At 37.9% G+C, this 25,486-nt stretch overlaps 1 protein-coding gene across 5 annotated transcripts in view; it reads right to left on the bottom strand.

The window, feature by feature from the left end:
* LOC129732516 (uncharacterized) overlaps positions 1-25,486 on the bottom strand; it is a 188,306-nt gene that overhangs the window by 124,912 nt on the left and 37,908 nt on the right. For 4 of the 5 annotated variants that reach the window (XM_055693462.1, XM_055693465.1, XM_055693466.1 and 1 more), the window contains exon 2: positions 18,846-19,133. In XM_055693462.1, the coding sequence (XP_055549437.1) occupies positions 18,846-18,897 (52 nt within the window). In that variant the 5' untranslated portion in view covers positions 18,898-19,133. Of the gene's footprint in view, positions 1-18,845; positions 19,345-25,486 lie in introns of all 5 variants that reach the window. The other variant, XM_055693463.1, reaches the window with a different exon arrangement.

Here is a 25,486-nt window from a genome sequence, read left to right as displayed (position 1 = left end):
AAGGCTTCTGAACTCACCGGCGCATAATAAATCTCAGGTTTTCATTCGCTTTATTAATGATATGTGCGTGGTGGTCATGAAATGAGTCTAGCATTACACTAAACTCATTTACAGCAACATTTTACCATTTTTAGTCGGCATAAATCAGCCTGCATCCTAGCGGCAAAGCAATTCAAATATCATTGAAAAATAACAAGAAAAGCAATGGACCAAGGTTGCTTTCTTGTGGCACAAAAGTATAAGTGGTTATTCTGTCCTTCCAGAAAAAATATACACCGTGAAACAAAAAAGATTTTTTCTAGAACAAACACAAGAATATAATAATAAATCAGATATCTCAAAAATAAATCACTTTTTATGAATCTCAATTTTTGCTATGAAAAATACACATTATAAGCTAACCGTGGTCCCCGTGGCTCTGTGGTTAGCGATGTCGGTCGGCTAGCTCTTCCACACGGTTGTGATATCGGGTTCGATTTCCGATCGAGTCGAGGATCTTTTCGAGCTGGAAATTTTCTCGACTCAGCACTGGGGCACGGTGTATCGTTGTACTTATCCTACATATAAAAAAGTGCCAAAAACAATATCGATAACGAATGCTCTCAACTAATCTAGTTGATCAAGACCGCTTTTAGCCCCAGGGCTAAGCGTGCGGAAAAAAGCTAACAAGTAAAGAGAAAAAAAAATAAATTGAAATTTTTCAAAACAATTTTCTTAAAGATTTTTCGCAGTATATATTTTTTTCGAAGGAACAAAATTATTATCTACAATTTTGCCGAGCACACTATACGGATCTAACAAACCGTTTAGATGCTAACAAAAAATTTTATCATCAATAGGCACTTAGCGCAGGAAATAGTTTCGACGTTTGACAGCACAAAATCCGTGACATCAAGTTTTGGAATTAATTTTCACACCAGGCGCTTGTGTATAAATGATAGAAAAAGGTGTGTTTTCCAATGAATTTAAGGGCTAAGTTTCAAGCAGTCATGGGAAAACTAGATTTATTGTGTTTTTTTTTTCTAACACAGACATCAGAATTTGAAAACCCTTCCGTTATCGATGCATTTCGCGCCAACTGCTTCAGAATTCAATGAGATTTTGTGAGTATAAACCAAACAACTTTGCATACTTATTTATCAAAAATTTATCGTGACTAACATTTGAAAAGGGCTGAACTTTCTCTTAATAATCGAGATATCTGAATGTTTGACGAAAGACAGAGAAAAGTGATCAATGGATGACTTCTAGGCAATTATCTGAACTTCAGATTCAAAATATTGAAAGAATGAAATTTGCAACCATAGACTGAAAAAATTCATTTTGGAAACAAAAAGTACTTAAAAAATCCATAATCTCAAAAATAATTTCAAACTTTTTTAAATAAAAGTTCATACAATTAAGAAGTTATCTCTTGATAACTTTTCTTCATTTTTTGTCATTACCATGCGTGAATGAGACTCATGGGGATTCAGGAGCATGAAAAAGTTTTTATTATATTTTTTTCCTTCAGAGTGCACATTTTGATTTTTTAAGAAAAGTCTTAGAAATAATCTGTGATGATCGACACCTTTTGTTTTTTTTTTTTAATTATTTTTGACGTAGAATTACGGCAACATATATAGGGGTACAAATTGGAAAACCGATAACATCGCGTCACGAAAATTATCTGTAAGCCTACAAGCCTTGTAAAAAAACGCGTAAAAAGCGACCTTAGTGTACTCTCAAATATTTAAAGCTCAGCCTGTTTCCAACCGAATTCCTTTATGATTGCAGCAATCGATTGAAAAATCATCTCGCCCAAAGTCAGAAAATTGTAACTTGATTATTCGAACTATTGTACTAGGGAACATTCATAAATGACATAGCATTCGAGGGGGGAGGAGGGGGTTTGCAGTTTTGTGACGAAAGGCGCTGAGGGGGAATGGGGGGTCAAGCCAAGCTACGTAGCATATATGAAATTAAGAAAAAATTTGGATTTTTTCTAATTGTTCTTTTTCATCACTGTTTTGTATGTTTTGGGTTGTTTTTATTACTTCCTTGTCTTTTGTTGTTCATTTATGACACAAAGTATGTTTTTGATAATAAAATTTGCAAAAAAAAATATCATGTGGGGGGGAGGGGTTATTGTAAAGCTACGTAATTATCTAGAGGGAGGTCCTGATTTTGTGACAAAATGCTACGATGGGGGAGGGGGGTGTCAAAAAAACCCTCAAAAAAGCTAAGTCATTTATGGATGTTCCCCTATTAAAAACGGTCAAGCCTTGTTGAAATGCAGATTTCGACCTCTGATTGGTCGCTTAATGCTTGCTTTCCCTAACACCGTCGACAGAATATTATACCCAATTAGCCGGGAACGCATTGTTTGGGCTACATATGAGCTTACTTCTGCTCAAACCAATCATTTTACTAATGGGTGGTGGAAAGAACGGTCCCAACTTAGTAGCAACTGATAGCAGCAGCGGGTAGCAATGTCAGCAACGGCAGCGATATATCCGAATACTGTTGCAAGAGGATGATTTACTGGGAACTGAATCGACTAGCAGCAAATAGAGCTTCAGCAGGCTAACAGAGTAAACAGCACCTTCCACAGAGTTGTATTTTGGATCTCCCTTCTGTATAGGAAGTACCGTCGACATGCAGACATGTTCCTAGTTTTGTGAAAACTAAATTCAACCGTCCTGTTAAGGACGACCACATATTCTCATTTAAAGTAGTAACAATGAGTTTTCCACTTCTGAGTATTATAGTAATCGTGCGTTTACTCTGAAGAAACGGGGTGCTCTTTACTTTCTCGTTCTGTTGTTATCTCGGTAGCATTCTCTACAATATCCAGAATTTTATCAGCTACTAAGTTGTCCATAACAGCTGGCAGATAGACAACATAATAACATAACGCGAATCTTTAACTATAGACTGTTCCGAAAATTATAAATACATCTTCTTTCTTGAATAAAACAAAAAATACAGGATTTTTCGGGTCATTTTATTCTGAAATATAGATAATAAGTGTTTTCTTTCCAGTTTCAATTCAAGTTGGGATTATTTTTCGTAGGATACGCGAGTTCTCTAACTTTTCTCTTAACACTACTCATAAGCTTTTGCACAGTGTGTTCTTCGACCATTTTTACCACTTTAAGCCAATCTTTTTTAAATTTTTCAACATTGTCCGCTGGTTTGACATATTTCCTCAGCTCTGCCTTGGTCAAAGCCCAAAATGTTTCAATATGGCGAATTTCAGGGCAGTTTGGAGGATTCATCTCCTTTGGGACACATGTGACATTATTTGTTTTATACCACCCTAGAGCATCCTTAGTGTAATGGCAAGAAGCAAGATCGGGCCAAAAGATTGGAGGATTGTCATGCTGCTTAACCATGGGTAACAACCTTTTCTGCAAACACTCTTTCACGTAAATTTTACCATTCATTGTGTCATTCGTAATAAATGGACGAGATATTTCCCCACATTCACAAATGGCCTGCCAAACCATTACCTTCTTGCCGAATTTTTCGGTGTAAATGGCTTTCACTGGTCCAGGGACATCCTTTCCCTTCGGTGATGTATAAAATTGCGGTCCTGGCAGAGTCTTATATTCCAGTTTTATGTAGGTTTCGTCATTCATGATAACACACCCCATTTTTTGGTCAGAAGTTTGTCATAAAGCTTCCGAGCTCTCGTTCTCACAGATTCAGCTTGTTTTGGATTTCGTTTTGGCTGCTTCTGCTTCCGACGGGTCTGCAGACCCATTCTTCCCTTGGCACGCATAACGTTACTCGCCGAGGTTCCAAGCTTTCTCGCAACATCTCGTACTGATACTGAAGGATGCCGCTTGTAGTATTCCTTAACCTTTTTGTCCATTGTGGGATCAACAGGCCCGGGTTTTCTACCACGTCTTGGGGCATCAGTAAATGTGCACTCTTCACAGTACTTCCGCAATGCGGTTTGAACTGCTCCGACACTTATACCTTCTTCTCTGGCTAATTTTCTTATAGAGAGACCACTCACGGTGCCCCATTTGTGCACAATTCGCTTTCTTTGCTCGGGAGAAAGGCCACGCATTTTCAAAATTTTGCACTAAATGTTAGAAAAAATGACAGCAAATGACAACAGGATGCAGCCAACGTTTGGTTGAATACTGCACGTTATTTGAAATGACGGTTGATCGTAAGTGTATTTATAATTATCGGAACGGTCTATACTTCACAATCAAATGACTTCACGAAGTATGATACACAATTCCTTTTTATTAATTTTTTTCAAAAGGGTTAACATAAAAACACATCGATCGTATTCTCAAACCCGTTGCAGAAAATATATATTGGTATTCAATGAAGAAACGACAAACCTGGCGAGCAGTTAGGTTCTCTGCGGCCTTTCGACGTACCTTCAATGCGCTCAGAGGCAATTCGCAAAAACGGGTAAAAAGCTATGTATTATTATTGGGTTACAGACTTGTGGACATTTACTATTGATAGATTGGTAAATTTCAAGCGGTCACATGAGAAAAATAGAATTATCTTAGTTTTTTTTCTAGCACAGACATCAAATTGAGACAAGGGTTATGTCTCGAATGGAGGTAGTATTAACGAAAAGTGTAATGACATCTCATTTTGACATTTCAAGATAATTTCTGACTACCAAGCAGTCACATTTTGTTGCTGTTTTATTTGTAAGGTTAAAAATGATCAAATTTCAGAAAACGATTAGGTAAATCGTTTGTTTATTCGTTGTAAAGACTCAAATTATCCACAAAGCGTATTACGGTGAAAATTATGTTCTCAATCATTGATCGTTAATATTCAATAACATCAAACTACTCCAGACCTAAGTTCGCTTAATATTAATATCCTGATGTAGAACGACTTCATCAGCTAGTTTCAATTAGTTGCAACGTCAGGACTTACATTCACAAGCTGCAACGGAAAGCCATAAAGTCGCGGCTCCGATAACTGAACGACGCCATTACTGACATCATTAACACATCATCACCAGTAAGTAGGTGACAAAAGTTACTTTTTGCGGTTGGTCGTACCTCAGATGTCCTCCTCGTGCATTCACTCACGTTGGTGGTGCGTTGGTTTAATTTCCTGAAAAGCGTACTTGATTTATGGGACGGAATAATGCATTCTCACCCTCTGGGTGCGAAAAGGGTGATAAGTGTTAAACTGCATTTTGCTTGCATAAGAAATGGTGCTATCCTTACGGCTCGTATGCCAGTCAACATACGATCCGGTATCACTTTTCAACAATGAAGAGGAGGACTGCATGAACTTCCACCGCACCGATGAGGTGCTTGAAATCATCAATATGCTCATTGCTCAGTTCTGGTTTCTAGAAACTGCATCCGTTACTGGCTGCCAGCAACTGCAGCATCTAATAAGGACTCGAGTTTAATCTCGACAGTAGTTGATGGATGGTGCCATTAAATTGGTGTGTACATATTCAATTCAATACCATATCCAGGCTCGGTCGGCAGATTCAATATGCACACTCAATTAATTCAACCATTAATTTAAAGAGAGTGCACACCCCGATAAGAGCTTGGTAAACAACAAACAGTGAGTATTCCCAGCATTGGATACCCCCTCTCCCTTCTCTTTCGCAACCCGAAGTGCATTGTGAAATAATTTATGATACTCAAACAACTCATGAGTGCAGTGCGGTGAAAGGTTTTCCGGGAAATCTGTGCTCAAATATTTTCACACCGATGAACACTTTCCCCGGGAAGAAGTAAACAGACTACAGAGTTGTGGCACCATTCGACAGGACGACACGAATTTGAATGAGCTTCCAAACCAAAGTGGGGCTGCGTTCTTGACGCCAAGCCAAGTGAGGTTCGCTCTATTGAGCGACACAATGCATCGGGAGGGTTCAATTCAGAAGCCGATCCCCGGCTTCGAGCGGGTGACATGTGATCCGCCGTTGTTTGTTGAAGCACCTTGCTGCCTTACCCGTCACTGGCCGTGCCGTGCCGTCGAGGCAATGAAAGTTTAATCCAAGGTCCCATCTTTGAACGTTCACATCGTTACTAAACCGCCGGGCGGAAAGGCAGAATTAGTTTGGAACGCACCGATAGATCTGTGGTTTTCGTTACGTTTCGTTTCGTTTCGCCCATTTGCTCATTCGGTTTCATTAGTGTCGATTGTTTGTGCCGGTTTGTAAACAATCGGTCTGAATGTGACTGCTTGCGTGCAAATTGTTTTAATAGCTGCTCGTTTTGATGCTTCACTGCACACGCTGCTCTGTAACGAGATGCGGACGGAAAACCGGGAGCCCTGCTGATAGCAGCTACTTGGTAAATGAAACCCGCGCACTGGAAGGGCACTGACTGGACGCGAGGGTGGCATGCAAGTAGCATTGGCCGATATCGTATCGATACTTACGGTATCGATACCTTTGGGTCTAAATATCGCGATTTTTTATCGATGCAGGCGACTTTAGTATCAAGCTGGATCGATACTTTCGCGTCGATATTTTTTCGATGCTGAAGGGAAACTATAAAATCGGAAAATATTGTTGATTGCTATAAATTGTCCAACGAAAAATACTTGTAGAAGTGTGCGGATACGATCCATCGCGTTGAAGTCTTCTACAAACAGTGCAGAAATTTGATTTGTGCTCTTTTTGTAAAAGATACCAACAGGATTGAATATACCCGCTCATTTCCAAGGCGGTTTTTCATGCCTCTTGCGAGAAAAATTTTGCCGCATTTGATGATACTGTCTGTGCAGAACAAAATCGGAAGTGAGTTTTTGCAAAAAGGCAGACAATAAAGAATAAGAAGCCAGATTTTTCGTGCTACCCTATATTTCAAATAAGGCCGCAGACGCGCTTATGCTATTGCATTGATTTGTGTGTGTGACATATAATTCTGTCCCACCGTGGTCTATTAACCGCAGGGGTACAAAATATGCAGATTTGTCTCCAAAACGCAGATTTTTAGAGTCGGTGTGCAGATTTTTATTAATTCGCCGATAATTATATTTTTTCCAGAGTTTCTGCAGGTTTTTGTCAGAGTTTCTTTATATTTGCGCAGACTTTCTCAACATCTGTGAAACTTTTTGCAGACTTTTGCCAGCGCGAACGCAATTTTCTCAAATCACAGACCATTTTTTTTCAGATTTTAAGCAGTTTTGTCGGTCTTCCGATTAGTTGCTTACATTTTTCAAAAAACATGCCAGGTGTCTGATTTCCTGCATTAGAGATCAAGAAAAAATGGTAGCTTTCCATAGACCTAATTCAAGTAGCAGGCAGAGTATCGATAAAGCTGGTATCGATGCTCCGCCCTCGATATCAACCTAGGTATCGATACAACCAAGAAAAAATTATCGATACTCGAGTATCGATACTTCTGCAATTTTTGGCCAATGCTACATGCAAGTGTTTGGGGAAATGTGAACAGCTAGACACAGTTTGTCGTTTTGTAGATAGCGGAATTCGGTTTTGCGTTTATCGTTGCCATGTCAACTGATGGGTTTTCAATAAGCATGGGGTTATGATTTAACCTATGGAAACTATACAACTTCAAAAGTTAAATCGTAATGTTTTAGTGAAGTCAGTCTTTGGTAAAATTGGTACTGGTAATCTATCCTTAAAGCGAAATGAGATTATTACTAAAGAGTTATTCATTGGGTTGTATTAACCTATCTTTTCCGCTGCTATTTAATCATTCATATATACCCGAAGAGAGAGACGACCGCAGCTAAAATCCTAATAATAAACAACTGTTAATCAACGCACGGGCGCCACCAGGTTCTCTTGCTCATAAAGCCAAAACGGGTATTTAACCTCAGTAAATCTCAGAAATATTGGGATGGAGTTAAGCCAAGACTAGTTGGAATTATCAATGATTACGAAAACATCCCAACCACTGACTAGAGGTTTTGGAATATCAAATGATTCGCCCAATCACGGTAACAATTATTATCATTAATATTCAATAACACATATAACCTCCTAGCGCTGAACGGATTTCGTATCTCGATCGATAGTTGAAAAGTTCACTAAACTTGCAAACAATAAGCGAAAAGTTGAGATGTAACTCAACAAGTTGAGCAAAATTCAATCAACCACAATTCGCGTCCCTTCAACCCCCTTCCGTAGCCTACGCACTTACTTTCGATTTGAGTGTTCATTAGTTCGTTTTACTGCTTTATTCTGTGAATTCGACTAAATGCCGGATTTTCTGTGAATTTTGAAAGCACTTCCGAACTGCACCAATTAGTGACGTTCGATGAAACCGAAATTCAGTGAAAGCTTAATTGATTAGTTCTGTGATATTTTCATAGGTTCGTAGAATAAGGTATCGCTCTCAAAATAATAGAGAAATGATATGGTTTGGTGATTAAATAATAGCTGTTCGTCGTGACGATCTAACGCTTCAAGTGGTGTGCGTATCCACACTCATTGAGTGATTTATACTGAATTACTCAACCTTTTGCTCACCACTACGTAATTAGCGTCAATCGGTCGGCTCTGCCGAGCAAAGTGCATTTTTTTGTGCGTGTGCAATATCGTACGTACAAACGTGCAACACGCATCGTTCCTGAACCACGCCAGGGTCAAGTTCAGTCAGTCCCATATCTTACATTACACAATGCATAATTACACTTTAACAACACCTACTACGAATCCACCATCCTCAGTTCGCAGCCAAGCGCTGGTTTCCGTGAATACGCCACATGATAAAGCGAAACAGCGGTGAGCTTCAAAACAGAAGCAAACCGACAAAACGCTTACGCTCACATACGCTGACCGGCAGCGGTCGTCGTGCGTCGGAAGCCTAAGCCTCTGCGTCTGAGGTCAGTTTCCACCGGAGGCTACCTAATAGCAGTTATTCGTAACAACATCTTGTAAAGTATGTACGCTATCTACACAGATAATAGACCGTGCTAGCCAGTCTTGTCAAGACTGTCGAGATCCAATTAAGAGCGTATCAACTTTTTGTTTTTTTTTTGCTCCCCACTGCCACTCGGCTCCGGTAGGTGGACGAAAAAGCATACTGACCCCAGCGGGGTTGGCTGCGTGTAGGAAAGTGTATGTATAATAGCCTGAAGCCAGTAAAGTCATTCGTTCAAGTTCATGTACTTAAGGTGCACAGGTGAATCAGCAAATTTCATCTTGAGGGTCCCTCTGATGGGTGGCCGTTTTTTTAGGTTATCTCATGCAAGTTGAAAAATGCCAAAATTAGATTATGTTTGGAATCTTAGCGTAGATGAAATTTCCTGTTAGGTAATCCAGTGAATGACTTGGCTTAGTAAAATGGCTGAGACTCTAGGCCTCAGGGTTTGTATTGTACTCGTGCTGCTTCGGGTGGTACACTAGTAGTAAAAAGAGAGGAAACCAATGTACCGAATCCTAGTGGGGCTTACCTTGAACGGACCGACCGGTAACCGGTGCTTATGTATATGTACTAAACTCAATGAGTGTAGTTTGTAGGACGTTTAGTATGCTCAGCTGTATTCGATGAGGGTTTAGCAGACCGTCTAAAGCGTATGGTTCGGTTCGACCGTAGTGCGCGTGAAGATAAAATTGTGACACATCAATTATTGTTTGAATTATGGTTGCGGGTTTCATGACAGGTTTCGCAAATGCTGGCACGGCAAAGACCATGCATTTTTTGAGCTACCCAAAGTATAATAAGTTGTTTTTTTCTTTAACAAATTGGTATTAATTTTTAGTATAACTTAATTTTATTATAACCCGACTGTCGCAAAAAGGTTATCTGCTGTAACGGGCTCCAGGCAGTTAATATTGAAAAATAAACTCTAAGAAGCAATGCTACCTGAGTTCACCACCGCTTGTTTGTTACCGCCAGACGAGTCATTTTCAACCTACCTGGATTTACGGGCATTACAGTCAAACTACCCATTAGCACGGAGGCATTTGAATTACAGAAGTAAGAACTGTAGACGATAAAATTGGCTGAGAATGCTATGATTTTAAATATTGTTTACCGTACCATGTGAGTAGTAGAGATGGTCGAGTATGGGAAATTTGTTACCCGTACCCGACCTGTACACGACTAATCGAGAATTTTCAAGCCCGTACCCGACCCGAACTCGAAGTCGGGTTTGTTTAGAATACCCGTACCCGACCCGAACCCGAAAATTTTTTTTTCAACTACCCGTACCCAACCCGTACCCGAAAGAAAAACACCCCGAAATTGCCGGTACCCGACCCGTACCCGACCCGCCCTGGATTTTTTTTATTTATTTATTTTTTTTTTTTTTTCAAAATACCTGGTTACCTCGCACATTTTATGCACTGATTGTCGTATGTGGTTTCTCGAGATGATGGCCGGAGTTAGGCTAGAACCGATTGTTCATGTGAACGAATGTTAATGAACCCAGAGTTCCAGGCGACATATTGGTTCTCCTTGAATCCAGCGTAGCACTTGTCACTGAGAACGTCCGCTCATCTGATGTTGAAAAAATTGACCATATTTATCACGCAGCAAAATATCTATGCATAATTGTGTACGGAGAATTTGGGTTCAATTTTTCGTGATAGTTACTTCATATTAAAATCGATCAAGGATTTCAATTATTTATTTTGTATGTATACGTATGATGTATATATGCATGCTAAAAATTTTTATTTTGTTTTCGAGATATCAATAAAAATTCAATAGAATTTTTTTGAAAGATTCATAATAACTTTATAATGAACCAGATCGAAACAACTAGAAGATCAGGATAAATTAACCTTTAGTGGACCCCTTTATTTTATTAATTTGTGTTTGTGATGCAGACTGGCTGGACAAGATGTTTCCAGATGGAAGTTTTCTGAAAATCACTCGAATCTGGCGGGTGGTCCACTATAGGGAAGGGATCCCGATCAAACGATTATAACAAACGGGTATCACAAATATATCTGAAATTGATAGAAATAACAAAGCCTGCAATATTCTTGATATGCCAGAATAATAAAAAGTACAGAATTATATCAAATTCTGTTTTCATACACTTGAATGTTCAAAAGTGTGTTTTTCTAAAGCATATATAACAGAACTTGTTATTCAATTGACAAAATAGTGTACATTTTAACTAATTCTGATCCTTTTCTGCCAAAAACCTTACAAAACTTGCTATAATTTGTTATAATCAGTAAGTAATTTTGATAGAAATTTTGATATTTTAACTAGTATAGAGACCAAGTTCAGAACGCAAGTTGATGCAAAATAGTGCGTAACAAAATATCAAGATTGGTTATAATCCTGATATTTTTGACTGATCGGGATCCACTATATATGTTAATTTACCCTACTAGAACAACACGGAGAATGATGAGAAATGCATGTCTGGTAGAGTTTAAAATAAACGACGAATTCTATGTGCACATCGTAGCAACCTGGAATCTAAAATTCGGTATAACACAAATATTTCTGTACATGCGGCATCCCTAAGTTTTTAGTAACATCAGGAATACTAAATGTGCAAATTTGTCTGTAAAACACAGATTTTTCAGTTTCTTCAGATTTTAAGTTTATATATATTTACACAGACTTTTTTTTGTTCACACATTTATTTGACACGATTTCGCAGACTTGCGCAGAGTTGCAATAATTTTACAATTTTATACCTCACTGTTTTGTGAAACGAAAATCAACATTCAACCGTGATGAAGTATATAGTTCGAAATTGTTACCAAACGACAGTTTTTTGATACCCGAGTATTAATTACGGAGGAGGTATTCCACATATTACACGTTTTAACCACAAAAATGCCTTAAAAGATCGGCAAACATTCAAATCTCGTAGCTTGCCAAAGGACAGTAAAATTATGTTTCAGAAAATATTATTAATTTTATTGTGTGTATGGATGTTATCATCATAAGTATTTTTCGAATAAGTCCACGGTCAAGTAAAATGCAATCATCCTTCCACAGTGATGACGTTGCCGGTGCAACTACAAAATTGTCGCTACATAAAACAGAAGTTGGTTAAGCAACTCCTCAAATTTCAAAAGAAAGCCGGCTTGCACCGTAAATCCAGAACGCGCAAGTTTAATAATCGAAATACGCTGGCAGGATTATTACTGAAAGTTTATGAAATTTATTATTTGAGCATGAGCATGAGCATGATTGACCGCCCGCGGTTGCTACTCCGTTATTGCCAGATCAGCTGTTATTACACAGAGAACCAACGGATGATGCTTGGGACTATCATTCATCCTCGATGTGTAAAAACTGGTGACCTTAATCTTTATATTAGGCAATACCAGCGCCGGCCGCATCCGAATGCAGGTCAAAGGAGGAATGTGTATAGGAATATGTTGACGTGATACTCGCTTTATTGGAAGCCGAGAACACCTCTGCACTTCCACGAGAAATCACTGGGATGTTGGAGAAAAGGGTAGGGTTTGCAGCAGGTTTCGTTTTGGTAAACGATGCGCTGAGTACGAGTACCGGGTTCATAATAACAAATATCGCGCCTATAAGTACAAAATAACCTCCGCGAAAATTATTACGCGATCCGAACTCATTCTGTTTGATATACCACGGTAAAAAAAAGCATGCGAGGAATCCGTACCTGCGACTAAATCAAGACAGACTAAAATATTCGAATATTTCCTTAGCAAATCATTTAGTAAGTACCGAAAAGAATATCCCATTGATTTATCTCAGCCGACTACACAATGTTACGAATGCTACAAAAGTTCTATCCACGTTAACGTCTCGCCACTTTCGTTTTCTCGGTGAGATTATACCGACAACTATATCGCGTTGATAATCTATCTGAATAAAACACGAACTCATGGAAGGTATCGACGCGTAGTCTCTAGATACTCGGTCACCCAGACATCTGGCTTTCTGCTTAACAGATCGACTAACGACGTTCGTTTGTTCTTAAGAAGCGATTTCCTGATTTGAGACCAATTCATGCACGACCGCTCTATTCCTTCCTACCAATGTGGACGCGTAGGGACGCGGCGTTTTAGGTCGATTAATTTTATTTGTCTACGCAAGAGTCGCCTATTGAATACAAAAATTGGCAAAGTTCCGTGCATCAAGAGCCCCAAAAATTAAAAAAAAAAATGCAGGTACACATATTTGCCAAAACGTAGTCTCAAATTTGCGGACAAAACGCCAAACTAGTCATAATTAAGAAATAGTATTTAAAACGATTATTCAAAAGCTAGAAAAATCGAATAATAAAGCATAAGATTCAGGTTAGGTGAAATCCATCCACCACCAGAATCATTTCAATATTTTCCTGATTAAAATCCCCCTTCCTCTCAAAACAGAAGACGTCTTTCGACATACGCGGACTTTGAAAAGAATACATCACGTAATAATTAGATCAATTGCGATATTTATCGACCGAGTTAAACTTATTCATGTGGGTTGGTATTTCGTAAAAGTGAAATAAAAAAAATCAGCAGATCTGGAATCGCTGCTGGTATTCCTGAATAACTGATCTAGGCCACACTAATGTTAAAAGAAGCAAACTTCGTTGCTATGTTGTCCATGCCCACGTGGGAAAAGGAGAGACTGCACTAGGATCTCTTTCACCGTCGTCACCTAAATAATACAGTCTTCTCATTTTTGAATAGCCATCGCGTGAGAGTGAGATAATGAATATGATCTTATTGGAAAATTCACAGTGGTGGATCTTATTGGAAAACGCTAGCATCCGTCACGTTGGAAAGAATTGGGCTCACCTTAGCATTTATGGGTTTCGCGAGGTCGATAAAATTATAATAATACATATAAAATACTATACAATATATAAGTAAACGATGGATTATAAAATCTCCTTTGGTAGGGAAGAAAACTAGCACCTCTCTGTACTGTGTAAGATACAGTTTTACTTATCTGTCGTTACCGCCGCCATTGCGTCTTGCTGCCTTGCACCTGGATAAAATAGTATTTTCTACACTTTATTGCAAAGCTTTGGCAAGTACTTCAACTTGCTGAGTAAACTACATCACTAATCTTCACTTTTAACACAATTATTCTCGTTAACCCGCTCTGTAACTCATCAAAAATAAGTTTTTAATATTTTAAACACGCACAATTAAAAAAAAAACACCGTTTCGCTCAGCAGTGCACCCAGTCCTCCTAGTTTATGAAATTTATTATTTTACGTAAAAATAAACCAAAATATTTTGGGTAACCTCACTGAATACAAAAAAATGCTTGCGTTGAATATTTTATCAAGTAAGGCGATACCTTCAAGTTGTTACAATACCTGCTACATATTCTGATTCATTTGACTTTCCCACAGCTTCGTATCCGTTTCTCCCTCCCAGACCAGAACTATACTAAAACACCTAGGCTTGAAAAGTTAATAGGGGCCATCCACATATCACGTGGACAGCTTTGGGGGGGGGGGGGGTTGGCTAATGTTTACGGTCCATACAATTTTTTTAGAATTTATATGGGCAGTTGTTCACGGAGGGGGAGGGGGGGGGTCAAAGTCGTTAAAAATCTGTCCACGTGGTATGTGGATGGCCCCATAATTAAATTCTCATAATGCACGAAAATCGAATTACCCGTACCCGACCCGAACCCGACCAGTTAAGAATTTTTTAAACCCATACCCGACACGAACTCGAAGCCTTGGCATAAAGAATTTTTTTTTCTTCTATTGGCCTTTTTGTGCAAGAATATGTAGTAGGGTCGTTCCACACGAAGTGTCCACATGACCATCACGGATTTGCATCAAGTTTGAAGAAATTATTCATTAAGGTTCATTTTAAAAAAATCCCATTTTAATGTCGATTGGAATACCCCCGGGACCCTCTTCTTTGCTGCGAAATAACGCATTTTTTGTTCAAAATTCCTTTTCTCTTTTAAGTCATAGACGTAGGATGTCTGAAAAATACTATTAGATGATTGTAAAAAAGAAAATGAACCAAGAAGTCCAGAAAAAAAATTCGATCGTAAGTGTTCCCAGATAGATCCTTTTTTAGTATTTCAAAACTAAATTTACATTTTTTGGCGAATGCAGCCATTTTTATTTTAAATTAAATAACATCACTGTGTACCTTGGAAAATTTCACGTTAGAAACAACTATCACCCTCTGGTAAAATGAGCCAATCTCGAGATATACCATTTTTACGAAACCAGTTTTTAATTTCTCCATATCATGGTTAATTATATGTTTTGGAAAATATCTACACAACAAAACAAATTATTTTTAAGATTTTTCTTGTTGGCAAGAAATCCAAATTATCCTCCTTTTCCTTTGCCAAATTTTCTTCTGTTCAATAAATTAAATTAGTTATTTTTATGCCCTATGAAAATATTGTTTGGAAAAAATTGAGAGAAAAAAATATAAAGCGGCAAAATTCAAAGATGATTTTGTAAAAATGGTATATCTCGAGACTGACTCATATCACCTTGGGGTGATAGTTGTAATTTTTTTCAATAACACGATGAAATTATAAAATTTAAATAAAAATGGCTGCATTAGCCGGAAATGCAAAAATACAAGAATAATCCATTTGGCAATCCATAATCCATTTGGCAATCCATCCATTTTTCTGGATTTCTTTAGGCTATTTTCTTCAAACATATATCGAATCGACACCAAGATGATTCTCTTCAAGCAATAATAACCAGCATTCTGGAAAAAAATGTGAAAGCGCTGATCCGAATCAAGCACAAATCAGGGTTGATAAATTCGTAAAAAATATCGAAATGTAATTTACAATCGATTTTAGATAGAATGATTTAAAAACTCTTGAGATGCACCAAAACTGAGAAATATGAAAGCGTCAGCAATAAAATATTATTAAATACATCTCATTGAGATCATTTTTTTAAATTTTGATAAAGTTCCGAGCAACAGGAGGAAAGTTACAACATTTTGAAGCGCGACTTATTTAGGCCATATAAACTAAACTTTGAACACAAAATAGATTTTAAAATATTTAATTTGTGTTTTTTTTTTTTGTTTAAAACATATTTTCAAATACATATTCTTTAGAATAGAACTACTATTTACAATTTTGAAGATATCACATCAATTAATCAAACCGTTCTGACTCTAAAACTATTTTCAATCATCAATCCCTTTTTTACACAAGCCGTTGTGCAAACATTAATCTTGCCTTTAAAAAATAACAATGATAACCCAAAGTAACGGCTTCACTATCTGTTACTTCAATTCCCTCTATCTCTACAATATACAACTTATTTCGAGATTTGAATCCAAATACTGAAAGGCTAAGAGCATTAAAATTCACAGGAATGGCTTTTATTGTTTTCCAGTTTGAGCTGCAGGACAATTTTTCTCGCTTTTATAGACCAGTTGTCAACGGAAAAGTAACTTGTAATCAAACCCATTTGAAAGCGAAAATGTTCATCGTGATTGCTGATAACAGAATCAAGTGAAAATGAAAGTGTTCGAATCGAAACGACTGCACGAAATATTCAGTTTTTTTTTTTTTTCACTCTAAATATTCAGTTTCATATAAGGGTCATTCCATGTCAAGTGTCCGAGGAAATCCATCGACCATCTCCGATTTCTCTCCTCTAATCTTTCGTGACTCTCCTGTAATCTTTCGTTAAAATGATTCTAGAACGGGATTTTTTGCGTTACATCATTAACGGATGCTCCTCTAAGGTACATCTCTTCGATTACACAAACGCCTGCTAGGATACCATTAAGATAGCAGCAATTTATGTAGAAGCAGTTTCGTGCATAGACAAAATCCAAAATCTTGCAATTTTGAAAATGCTGTAGCTCTGGAACGCTACGTTTTGTTTTTTGCTGATAAGTGATTCCTATGTGAAATCGTCTGCTGAACACATTGGCGTGGTCAAAATCAAAATCGAATCAACTTCAAAATGATATTTCAATATCACCTGTAGCTCTTCAGGGTCCTGAGACATTCACAAATTAAAAAAGGTGTTTTGCTAAATTGGCAAAAAGTGGAGGCAGTCCCATTGGCCGAGGGGTCCACCAATCGGTATAACACTTTGTACTTATAAGTTCCGGCCCAAAATACATCGACTCACAAGTTTTGGTCGATATCGGAGATGGTCGATGCATTTCCTCGACCACTTGACATAGAATGACCCATAAATGATTCAATCTCAGCACACTTTTTTTTTTAAATATCATTGAATCTCTACTGTATTTCTAACGCTGCAGACAATTTGCTAAACTCAATTTAGATAGATTGGCATGAACTTTTACAACTCCTTAAGTCGCGCACAGTTTCATAGACAGACACTCTTGCCATTAATAGACCAGGGTATTAAAAAGTTTTGATTGCTCCCATAGAGAATTGGTAACAACGGTTCACACTCACGAGTTGTTATTCCTACACCATCGAAAGATCGCCCCTCAGGTTGACTCGCACCGGCAAAGTGAGTAATTCATGAAATTGAATCAAAGCCCCCGTCTTCCCTCCACACCTGGGAATGGGCCACCCGGCGACCGGAGGGAAATGTATCCTCCAAACGACCGCTCGGATGTTGCCGTAATTGACACTTTCAGTTTCTCTCGCTTTATTTTTGTCATGCCATTCGATGACATTGAATGCTGTGTCGTATTTTATTTCGGGTCATTTTATTTGATTTACGACCCATCTCGCATCAATCAAAAGGCGCAAAGCCACGGAAAGCTGGTGTTTGCGTGTACCCTGTCTTACGGCGACTGTTGTGGTGCTGCGGACCTTCAACCGAAGTGGATTTCCTCCCGTGTATGTGTTTGATTGATTGTCCGAGGTGGACACACGCTTTCGTGATATCATTGAAAAAAGGTGGCTGGGTCGGTGCATTAGAGACGGAAGTGGATGATGGCTTATAAGCTTTGCGAAAGGAGCTTGACAGAATTTATGCGATCGTAAACGTCTTCGGTAGATTGCACTTGTTCAGCACTACCGGAGGAATGAAACGGTTATGAGTGTTGCGAAGAGTAAAAAAAAACAACTCTTTATATTCAATTCAATTTCGGACATAAGGGCTCGAATTCTCAAAGATGTTTTCCTTTTAGCAGATATTCTAGCAATTTAATTAGTATGCCAATTCTTTCATTTACTTTTAAGCGAATGGGAACTTAAAAAGGACTCACAATAGTGGATGACGACTACAAGCTTTACATTTCCTTTATAAGCTACCTTGTTTCTGAAACGAATAAGCAACTTTTATTCTATTAAATAGAATAGAAATGAAAAAAAAAACGCTCTAATTAGTCTCGTTAAAACACATCCGGAGTAAGCTCGTCAGTTACACATTTACGCATTCTTAGAAAAGAACTAACAGCAGCACTCGAGAAAAATATTCCCTAGGTTGAACTTAGAAACCACGCTGCCACTTCATATTCATAAAATTCATGGAAACTCATCCGTTGGGTGCGGCGAAGGTACCATGGTAAACCCAGCCTCCAGGCTCATTCATTCACCCGAGTAGAGCGGTTTTTTTTTGTTGTTGTGCTAAGATGTTTGAATGATACAAACTTTCAAATGCCAATTCCACCCCGCCACAAATGGAGGAAAAACCCGATGAGCCATGATGAAAATTACGGCATTTTTCATTCCATTTAGTATAATTTCCATACGTGCACGTGCAACTAAACTGCAAAAATGAAAAAAAACGCACACAGTCAATCACACACACTGAGAGAGAGAGATTAAGCTGAACCCATAAACCAACAGCGAGGGCAATTGGTGAAACCCGGGGTGCATTGGTGGGTGGGTGGGAAATATGTAGTAATGAAAGTGAATGTTAGTAAAACAATTAAAATACGATTACGTGGTGAGTGAGAGAGCAATAAAGAGGGAGAGCCACTAAAAATACTACACAATCAACAGTGAAAGAACATAGCTTTTAGCAGGGGTGTAGTAGAGGAATACTTGTGCAATAATTGCGATTATTTGACTTACATAAAAAGCAGAATGCAAACAGCATAAAGTTGAACACTCGCAGCCGATTCATGATGAAGGTTGGAATTTCACTTGTTGTTTAAACTTTCCTCGCCCGGTAAATCGTTGCCACTGGAGGGCGTCTCCACACCTGTGCTACCGGCCGTCCCAAGTTTGTTTTCACTTTCTTCTCAGTTGGATGGATGGTGCGTGCGAAGCCAACAAAAAAAACACACACACAAATACTGAATTTAAATATTCACCAGTTCACTTTTCTTCCACCAATGGGACACAATTTCTTTTCTCAACCTATAACAAACAAATGAACACAAACACGTTCAGAAACACACACAGATATTTGAATAAATAGATACACTTCGGTGAATTATGGTTCAACTCTAGGGTGCGAATCAATTTCCACTGGTATCAACATCCAGCTCACGCGATATCGAACAATGCGCCGAGGCGACGCCGGTGAAAGGTCCCGCAGTCTGCGCTAAATTTGAATATAATTCTTCGCCTGGAAGAAAGAAAAAAAACGGAAAGAGAAATGAAAATGGCAGATTATTAAGTACAAAGAACATTGACTGATTCGGTTGAATTCGCCATGGGGGGAAAGGTTGAAGCATTTTCGATTTCGTGGGAATTTGAATTTGAAAATTGCAAGGTACGTTCCCACTGGTGTACGCGATGAATACTAATTTTATGTAAAATATGACGGTGAAATTTCGCGCAAATTAAAGTCACTTTATTTATGTACAGTGAAAAACAATTTATAACAACAAAAGTAATAGCATCTTTCCTGATCCTTCCCAATTGATTTTTAATCAATAATAGTATATTTGGCACGGCACGACACATTTTAACTGAGCCAGATACATTTCCAATAGATTCGAGATGATTTCCATTTCAAATGGAGTTCAAAGGTTTTTTTATGGGGGTTTGTTAGTAGCTTAAGTATTTATGATAGATATTAGTAAATAATGAGTTTTCGTGGCCAATCACAAATGGTGACTTCTCAACACTTATTGGCTATAAAGTAAGCTTATTGTAGCAATTGAGGATTGCAACGATTTTGGTCGAAAATTGGTCATAATATAATTTAACATAGCTTGTAATGTCTCAACACCAGTAAGTCTATGTAATGCGAGTGTATCAAACCATAAAGAACGTTTAAAAAAATCGTTTTCAGAATTTCATTCTGAATCCTTTGAAGCGTTTTCTTCCTTGTTACACAGCAACTTGACCTGATCGGTACAGCATAAAGCATTGCTGGTCTAAAAATTTGTTTGAAAATCAAAAGTATATTCTTCAAACAAAGTTGAGAATTCCTGTTAGCGAGAGGATATATTTGATTCACTTTCAAAAGAAGTCCTCATGCGAAATTTCAGCTCAATCAGACTTCGGGAAGTCGTTTTTCAAAGCGGTTAAAGTTTCACAACCTTGATCGATGAAAAAAGCACAAGTTTAAGAAATGCTCGATATCGATTTTTTTGACACCCAGTGTCTTAAACAGGTATTGGACGACGCAAACATTTGCTATTTTTGGTACGATTTTTATTTGCACAAAATAAAATCTGTATTAAAAAACCTAAATTAATCCACCTAGCGGTCAGACTCAGCCTTTCTCATTCAAACTTATTATTTGTAAGAATAGATTTACATGAATGCTTAAATCCAATAAATGTTTATCCAATCTTTGGGTTCTAAAATATTGATGTTGTAATTAAAGTATAAAATATGAAATTTGACGTAATGTTAGTACTTAAAAAATAGCGAAATAAAAGCAATGACTCTTAATTTCGAACAATTTGATCACGAGCGATGCCGGGAACGTTCAGATAGTACGATACCACATTTAAATCATGTTGAGGCCATATATATTGATCGAAGCAGGTAAAGTGTTGAATAGTCTTTGAATTTCTGTTCTTTTCAAAACTTTTAAACAGCATATCAAATTGTTATGAAGTTTGTTATTTGTAAGTTTGAGAGATGACTCATTTGTATGACACTAGTTATGTTCAAATAAGTCGTGTAGTACAGTACTTGAGATAATAGACTTTCGTTGCTTTACAAATTAAAACATAACGCTTGCTTAAGCTTGATTACAATCAAATGAAAAGGTAACGTATGGGGCAGCCAAACTTTGAAACCACGTGTTCAATCATAATTCATCAGTTAACCCTTAACGAGCCCGTTCATCTGATATCAATATTGTTCAAATCGGTTTTGTAGTTTCTAAGATAATGAAGTTTCGTGATTTTCACATTTCGATACATTACAGACGAAGTTACAGTCCGATTACTGCAAAATTCAATAGGGAGTTATGAGGTAGGTAGACCTTTCATTTGATACTAATTCTGTGGAAATCGGGTCAACCATCTCTGAGAAATATGAGTGAGTCCAAGTAAGTTGTCTTGGAATATGTTTCTTTTCATAGCTGGATTTCACATTTTTAAACATAACAGGCAAAGTAATAATCCGTTTGAAAAAAAAAATCATTAGGGTCTTATGGGGCAACAAGACCTTTCATATGACACTAATTTTATAAAAATCGGGCCAGCCATCTCTGAGAAACATGAGTGAGATTAAATAGTCTCCAGAACACGTTTCTTTCCATAACTCCTGAACCACATGTTCAATCTTCATAAAATTCAAAAGTTAGGGGTTTTTATGGTAGCCCGTTCATTTGAAACTAATTTTAATCAAATTAGATGTGTGGTTTCTGAGATATTGATGTTTCGTGATTTTTACACTTTGATACAAAACCTCTAAACTAGAAATCAGATTACAATAAAATTCAATAGGATCTTATAGGGTAACTAGACCTTCATTTGCAATTAATTTCATTGAAATCTGTTCGGTCAGACCATCTCTGAGAATAGTGAGTGCGAAAAAAGGTGCACATACACACGTACACACCCACACACAAACATATACACCTATACATGCTTATATGCAGAAAATGCTCGATTCGTCGAACTGAGTCGAGTAGTATATGACATTCGGCCATTTGGATCACTTTTCTACCTTTTAATTAGCCAGTGATCGTTAGGAGAAAGTCAATATGTTAACTTTCATTATGTGATTTCACATTTTCATGAACAACGAACACAGTTGCAAAATCGGTTCAGCCATCACTGAGAAAAATGAGTAAGTTTAAACAACCACAGGATAACTTTTTTTCACATAACTTTTGAACCATATGTTCAATCATAACGAAGTTCAAAAGTTAAGAGTTCTGGAGACAGCCCTATCATTTGAAACCAGTTTTATTGAAATCGGTTGTATGGTTTCTGAGATATTGATGTTTCGTGATTTTTACATTTTGATACATAACCTCTAAACTAAAAATCCGATTACAATGAAATTCAATAGCAACCTATGGCGCAACTAGACCTTTCATTTGCAATTAATTTTATGAAAATCGGTCCAGCCATCTCTAAGAAAAGTGAGTGAGAAAAAAAAGTTGCACATACATACACACACACACACACACACACACACACACACACACACACACACACACACACACACACACACACACACACACACACACACACACATACACACATACATACATACATACAGAAAATGCTCAGTTCGTCGAAAGAAGTCGAGTGGTATATGACATTCGGCCATTGGGACCACTTTTATACCTTTGGTTTTTCCAGTGATTGCTATACCTTTCTAGGAGAGAGGCAAATAGCAAATATTTGCTTCGTCTAATACCTGCTTTAGAAATACATAACGTTTGCCTTAAAAAAATGGACAAAAATTGCCCATTTTTCATGGATTTACCTTTACACGCACTGACGAAACTACGCATGCAGCATAAATTATATTAACCCATGAGTCAACAGAAAAAATTTGACAGCTCTATCAGTCGAACTCGAAAAATTTGAACCGTGATGGTGAAAACAACGAAGCTACTCCGTTTAGAAGTGTGGTCGTTCGAAGAACGGCACCCCGTCGCGTCGAAAGAAGACATCGTGCAGCAGTTCGTGGACGCCGGATACGTTCCGGCATCTACGACATCTTGGCACTATTGGACAACAATCAGAGCATTGAAAGAAAGCCCGGTCCCTGAGCGACAAGAAGCTCCAAAGGATGCTGAAGAGGAAAACCGATGGAAAAGTGGGTACATCGCTGTGTGCGCTTGGCCGGGAGGTCGGTAGGGGAGGATTGTACAAAACGCACCAGTTAAGCATTTGCGCCATTTACAGCGCTTCAAATCATTTCAAAGCGACATTGCACATGTAGGATGATTGTAGTACATATTTATTTTATGTTTATGACGAAGTTTATTATAAAATACTTGATTTCAATGTCTTTTTTGGTAAAAATTACCATTGCCGCCAAACAAGCTCGTGACCAAAACGCACCACAACAAAGGTCAGTATGCTCCAAAGCAGTTGGCTAATATGCCACTAGCAGAAATCAGCACGCGAAGTAAGAAGCGCTTGAAGTCTCGAAAGTAAAATAAAAAATAAAGGAACATGCTCTAAGTTGTCAAGCAATCTCCTGCAAGCTCTTCATAGTGCATTCTGCCCCAATTTTAATTTTGATTGTTTTTAGGTAAAAGTTGACGAAAGTTAGTGAAATAATTTGAAATACTCATAGTATTATAAACGCCAAAAGTGTAAAGGTTAGGGGAACCATAGTTTTTCGTATTATTTACAAGTCAGTTTCATAAAAGCTTAAATAAAATTCATGAATAATTACATGTTGGACAGAGCCACAGCCAATTGCACAGTTTTTTGAGTATTTTAGTCATTATGGCACACGTCTTTATATGAGAACTGTAGAGAAGCTGGGTTTTTATGAGAAAAGCGAAGAATTTCGTCATAAAAAGCCACATGTGTAAGTATTTTGGGGAATTAATAGCATGGGCCATCTTACCCAACTGGTGCGTCTTGTACGGTTCTCCCCTACTGCCGGCCAAACAGTGAAAAATGCCTGGCGAAGATGAACATACATGTCAGAAAGCAGCAGTCCCGTCCACTAGTTGCGGAGCTGCAGGCAATGACGCAGCAGCAACGCCTGAATAAGATGGGCAAATCAGTTTTCCCAGCAAATCACGACGTGGCGGTGGTGATGTACGACAAGACCTCTCACCCTGGATGAAAACAACTGGCAGGGCACTTCGTATTGTACTTCCTCCACGAAGGAAGTGTGCACCGAGGTGAAGTTTATTTCACAGACCAAGTTCTCCAAAAAGGTGCTGCTGTAGCTGACAATCAGCGAGAAGGGGATGTCAAAGCTGCTCTTATTTCGCTCCGGACTTGCTGTGAACGGGGAAATTTATAGTACGAAGTGCCTGCCGGAAGTTGCGTCGTACATGAAGAAATACCATAAGGCCGAAGACGCGGTGTTGTGGCCGAATCTAGCATCGACACACTACTCGAAGCGCTTGTTGGAGGAGATGGAGCGGCTGAATATCGATGTGGTGCCCAAGTTGGCGAACCCACCCAACGTCCCAAAGTTGCGACCCATCGAGTATTTCTAAGCAAGCCTGACGCGTAAGATCTACTCCAACAATTTTGTCGCGAAAACTGAGAAGGAATCGATAAATAAAACGTCGTCATTCGAGGCTCAGTATCAACTTCGGCCATGTCACTACCGTCCTACTAATGGAGGTGTTCCGCACGACGGTATAGGGACATATAACTGTTCCGCTTCTTGCCTCCATAAGATTGGTTTTTGTGATTGTTCATATAGTCACGAGTATAGCGAATTACGCAACGCCTAGACGAATTTGGTAAATCTAGTTTATTCTTGTTTATTGTTAGATACTAGATACTACATTATTATTTTTAATTTGATTTTAGATGGAAATTTGGCATTGGAAACTACGCACTGATCCCTCGCGATATTTTATATTAATAAACAAATAGAACATTCACCGTTTTGTTACCGTTTCTTTGGTTTTTTAATCATTTAACTATTTCAGATATTTATACATCTCTAATCCTCTTGTATGAGCTTTCACTTATCATTTTCCTTCTTGACCCCTACTTCATCTTCTACGGTCATTTCACAGACGACTAAACCCTCACCACCTGCCATCATGTGGCTAATGGACTCCTATTTTGATATACAAAAGAATTTGATCCAAGAATAATGCTCGTTAAAAAAATAAACCTCCAGGAAAAAATATTGATAATATTTTTATAGAAATGTATCTAGAATTCGAATATTCTATGACAATCCTATCGGATTATCGTTGATCATAAAAATAAATTGGTTCTTGTCAAGCCTTTGTAGCCATTGAATCAAAGGTTCAATGTGTTACCAATTCTAACTACAAGACCTATGAGATTGGTCCTATGTGACAAAAACATCAATAAAACATGAAAAAAGCTTAAAAACGTTAAAAAACGCACTGGAAGTGCGTTTCACTACTATGAAGATCAAATACGTAATAAAATTTTGTTTCTGTTAGAATTGGTAGTTATAAAAGATTTACAAAACTTCAAATTCATTTTTCTCTGATTAGCATCAATGTCCGATAGGACATTTTGAAATGTTTCTCTAGAAATACAGTCATACCTCGATATAAGGCAACTTTATTTCTATTTTCGTTACGTTATATCGAGTAACGTTGTATCGAAGCACGAAAAAAAATATTTTTTTATTGATGCAAAATTCTTTATGGTTAC

Source organism: Wyeomyia smithii, chromosome 3, assembly GCF_029784165.1.
Source record: "Wyeomyia smithii strain HCP4-BCI-WySm-NY-G18 chromosome 3, ASM2978416v1, whole genome shotgun sequence".
NCBI classification, from domain to species: Eukaryota; Metazoa; Arthropoda; class Insecta; order Diptera; family Culicidae; genus Wyeomyia; species Wyeomyia smithii.
The sequence above is the reverse complement of the archived record's forward strand: the minus strand, read 5'-3'. Positions and strand labels throughout refer to the sequence as shown.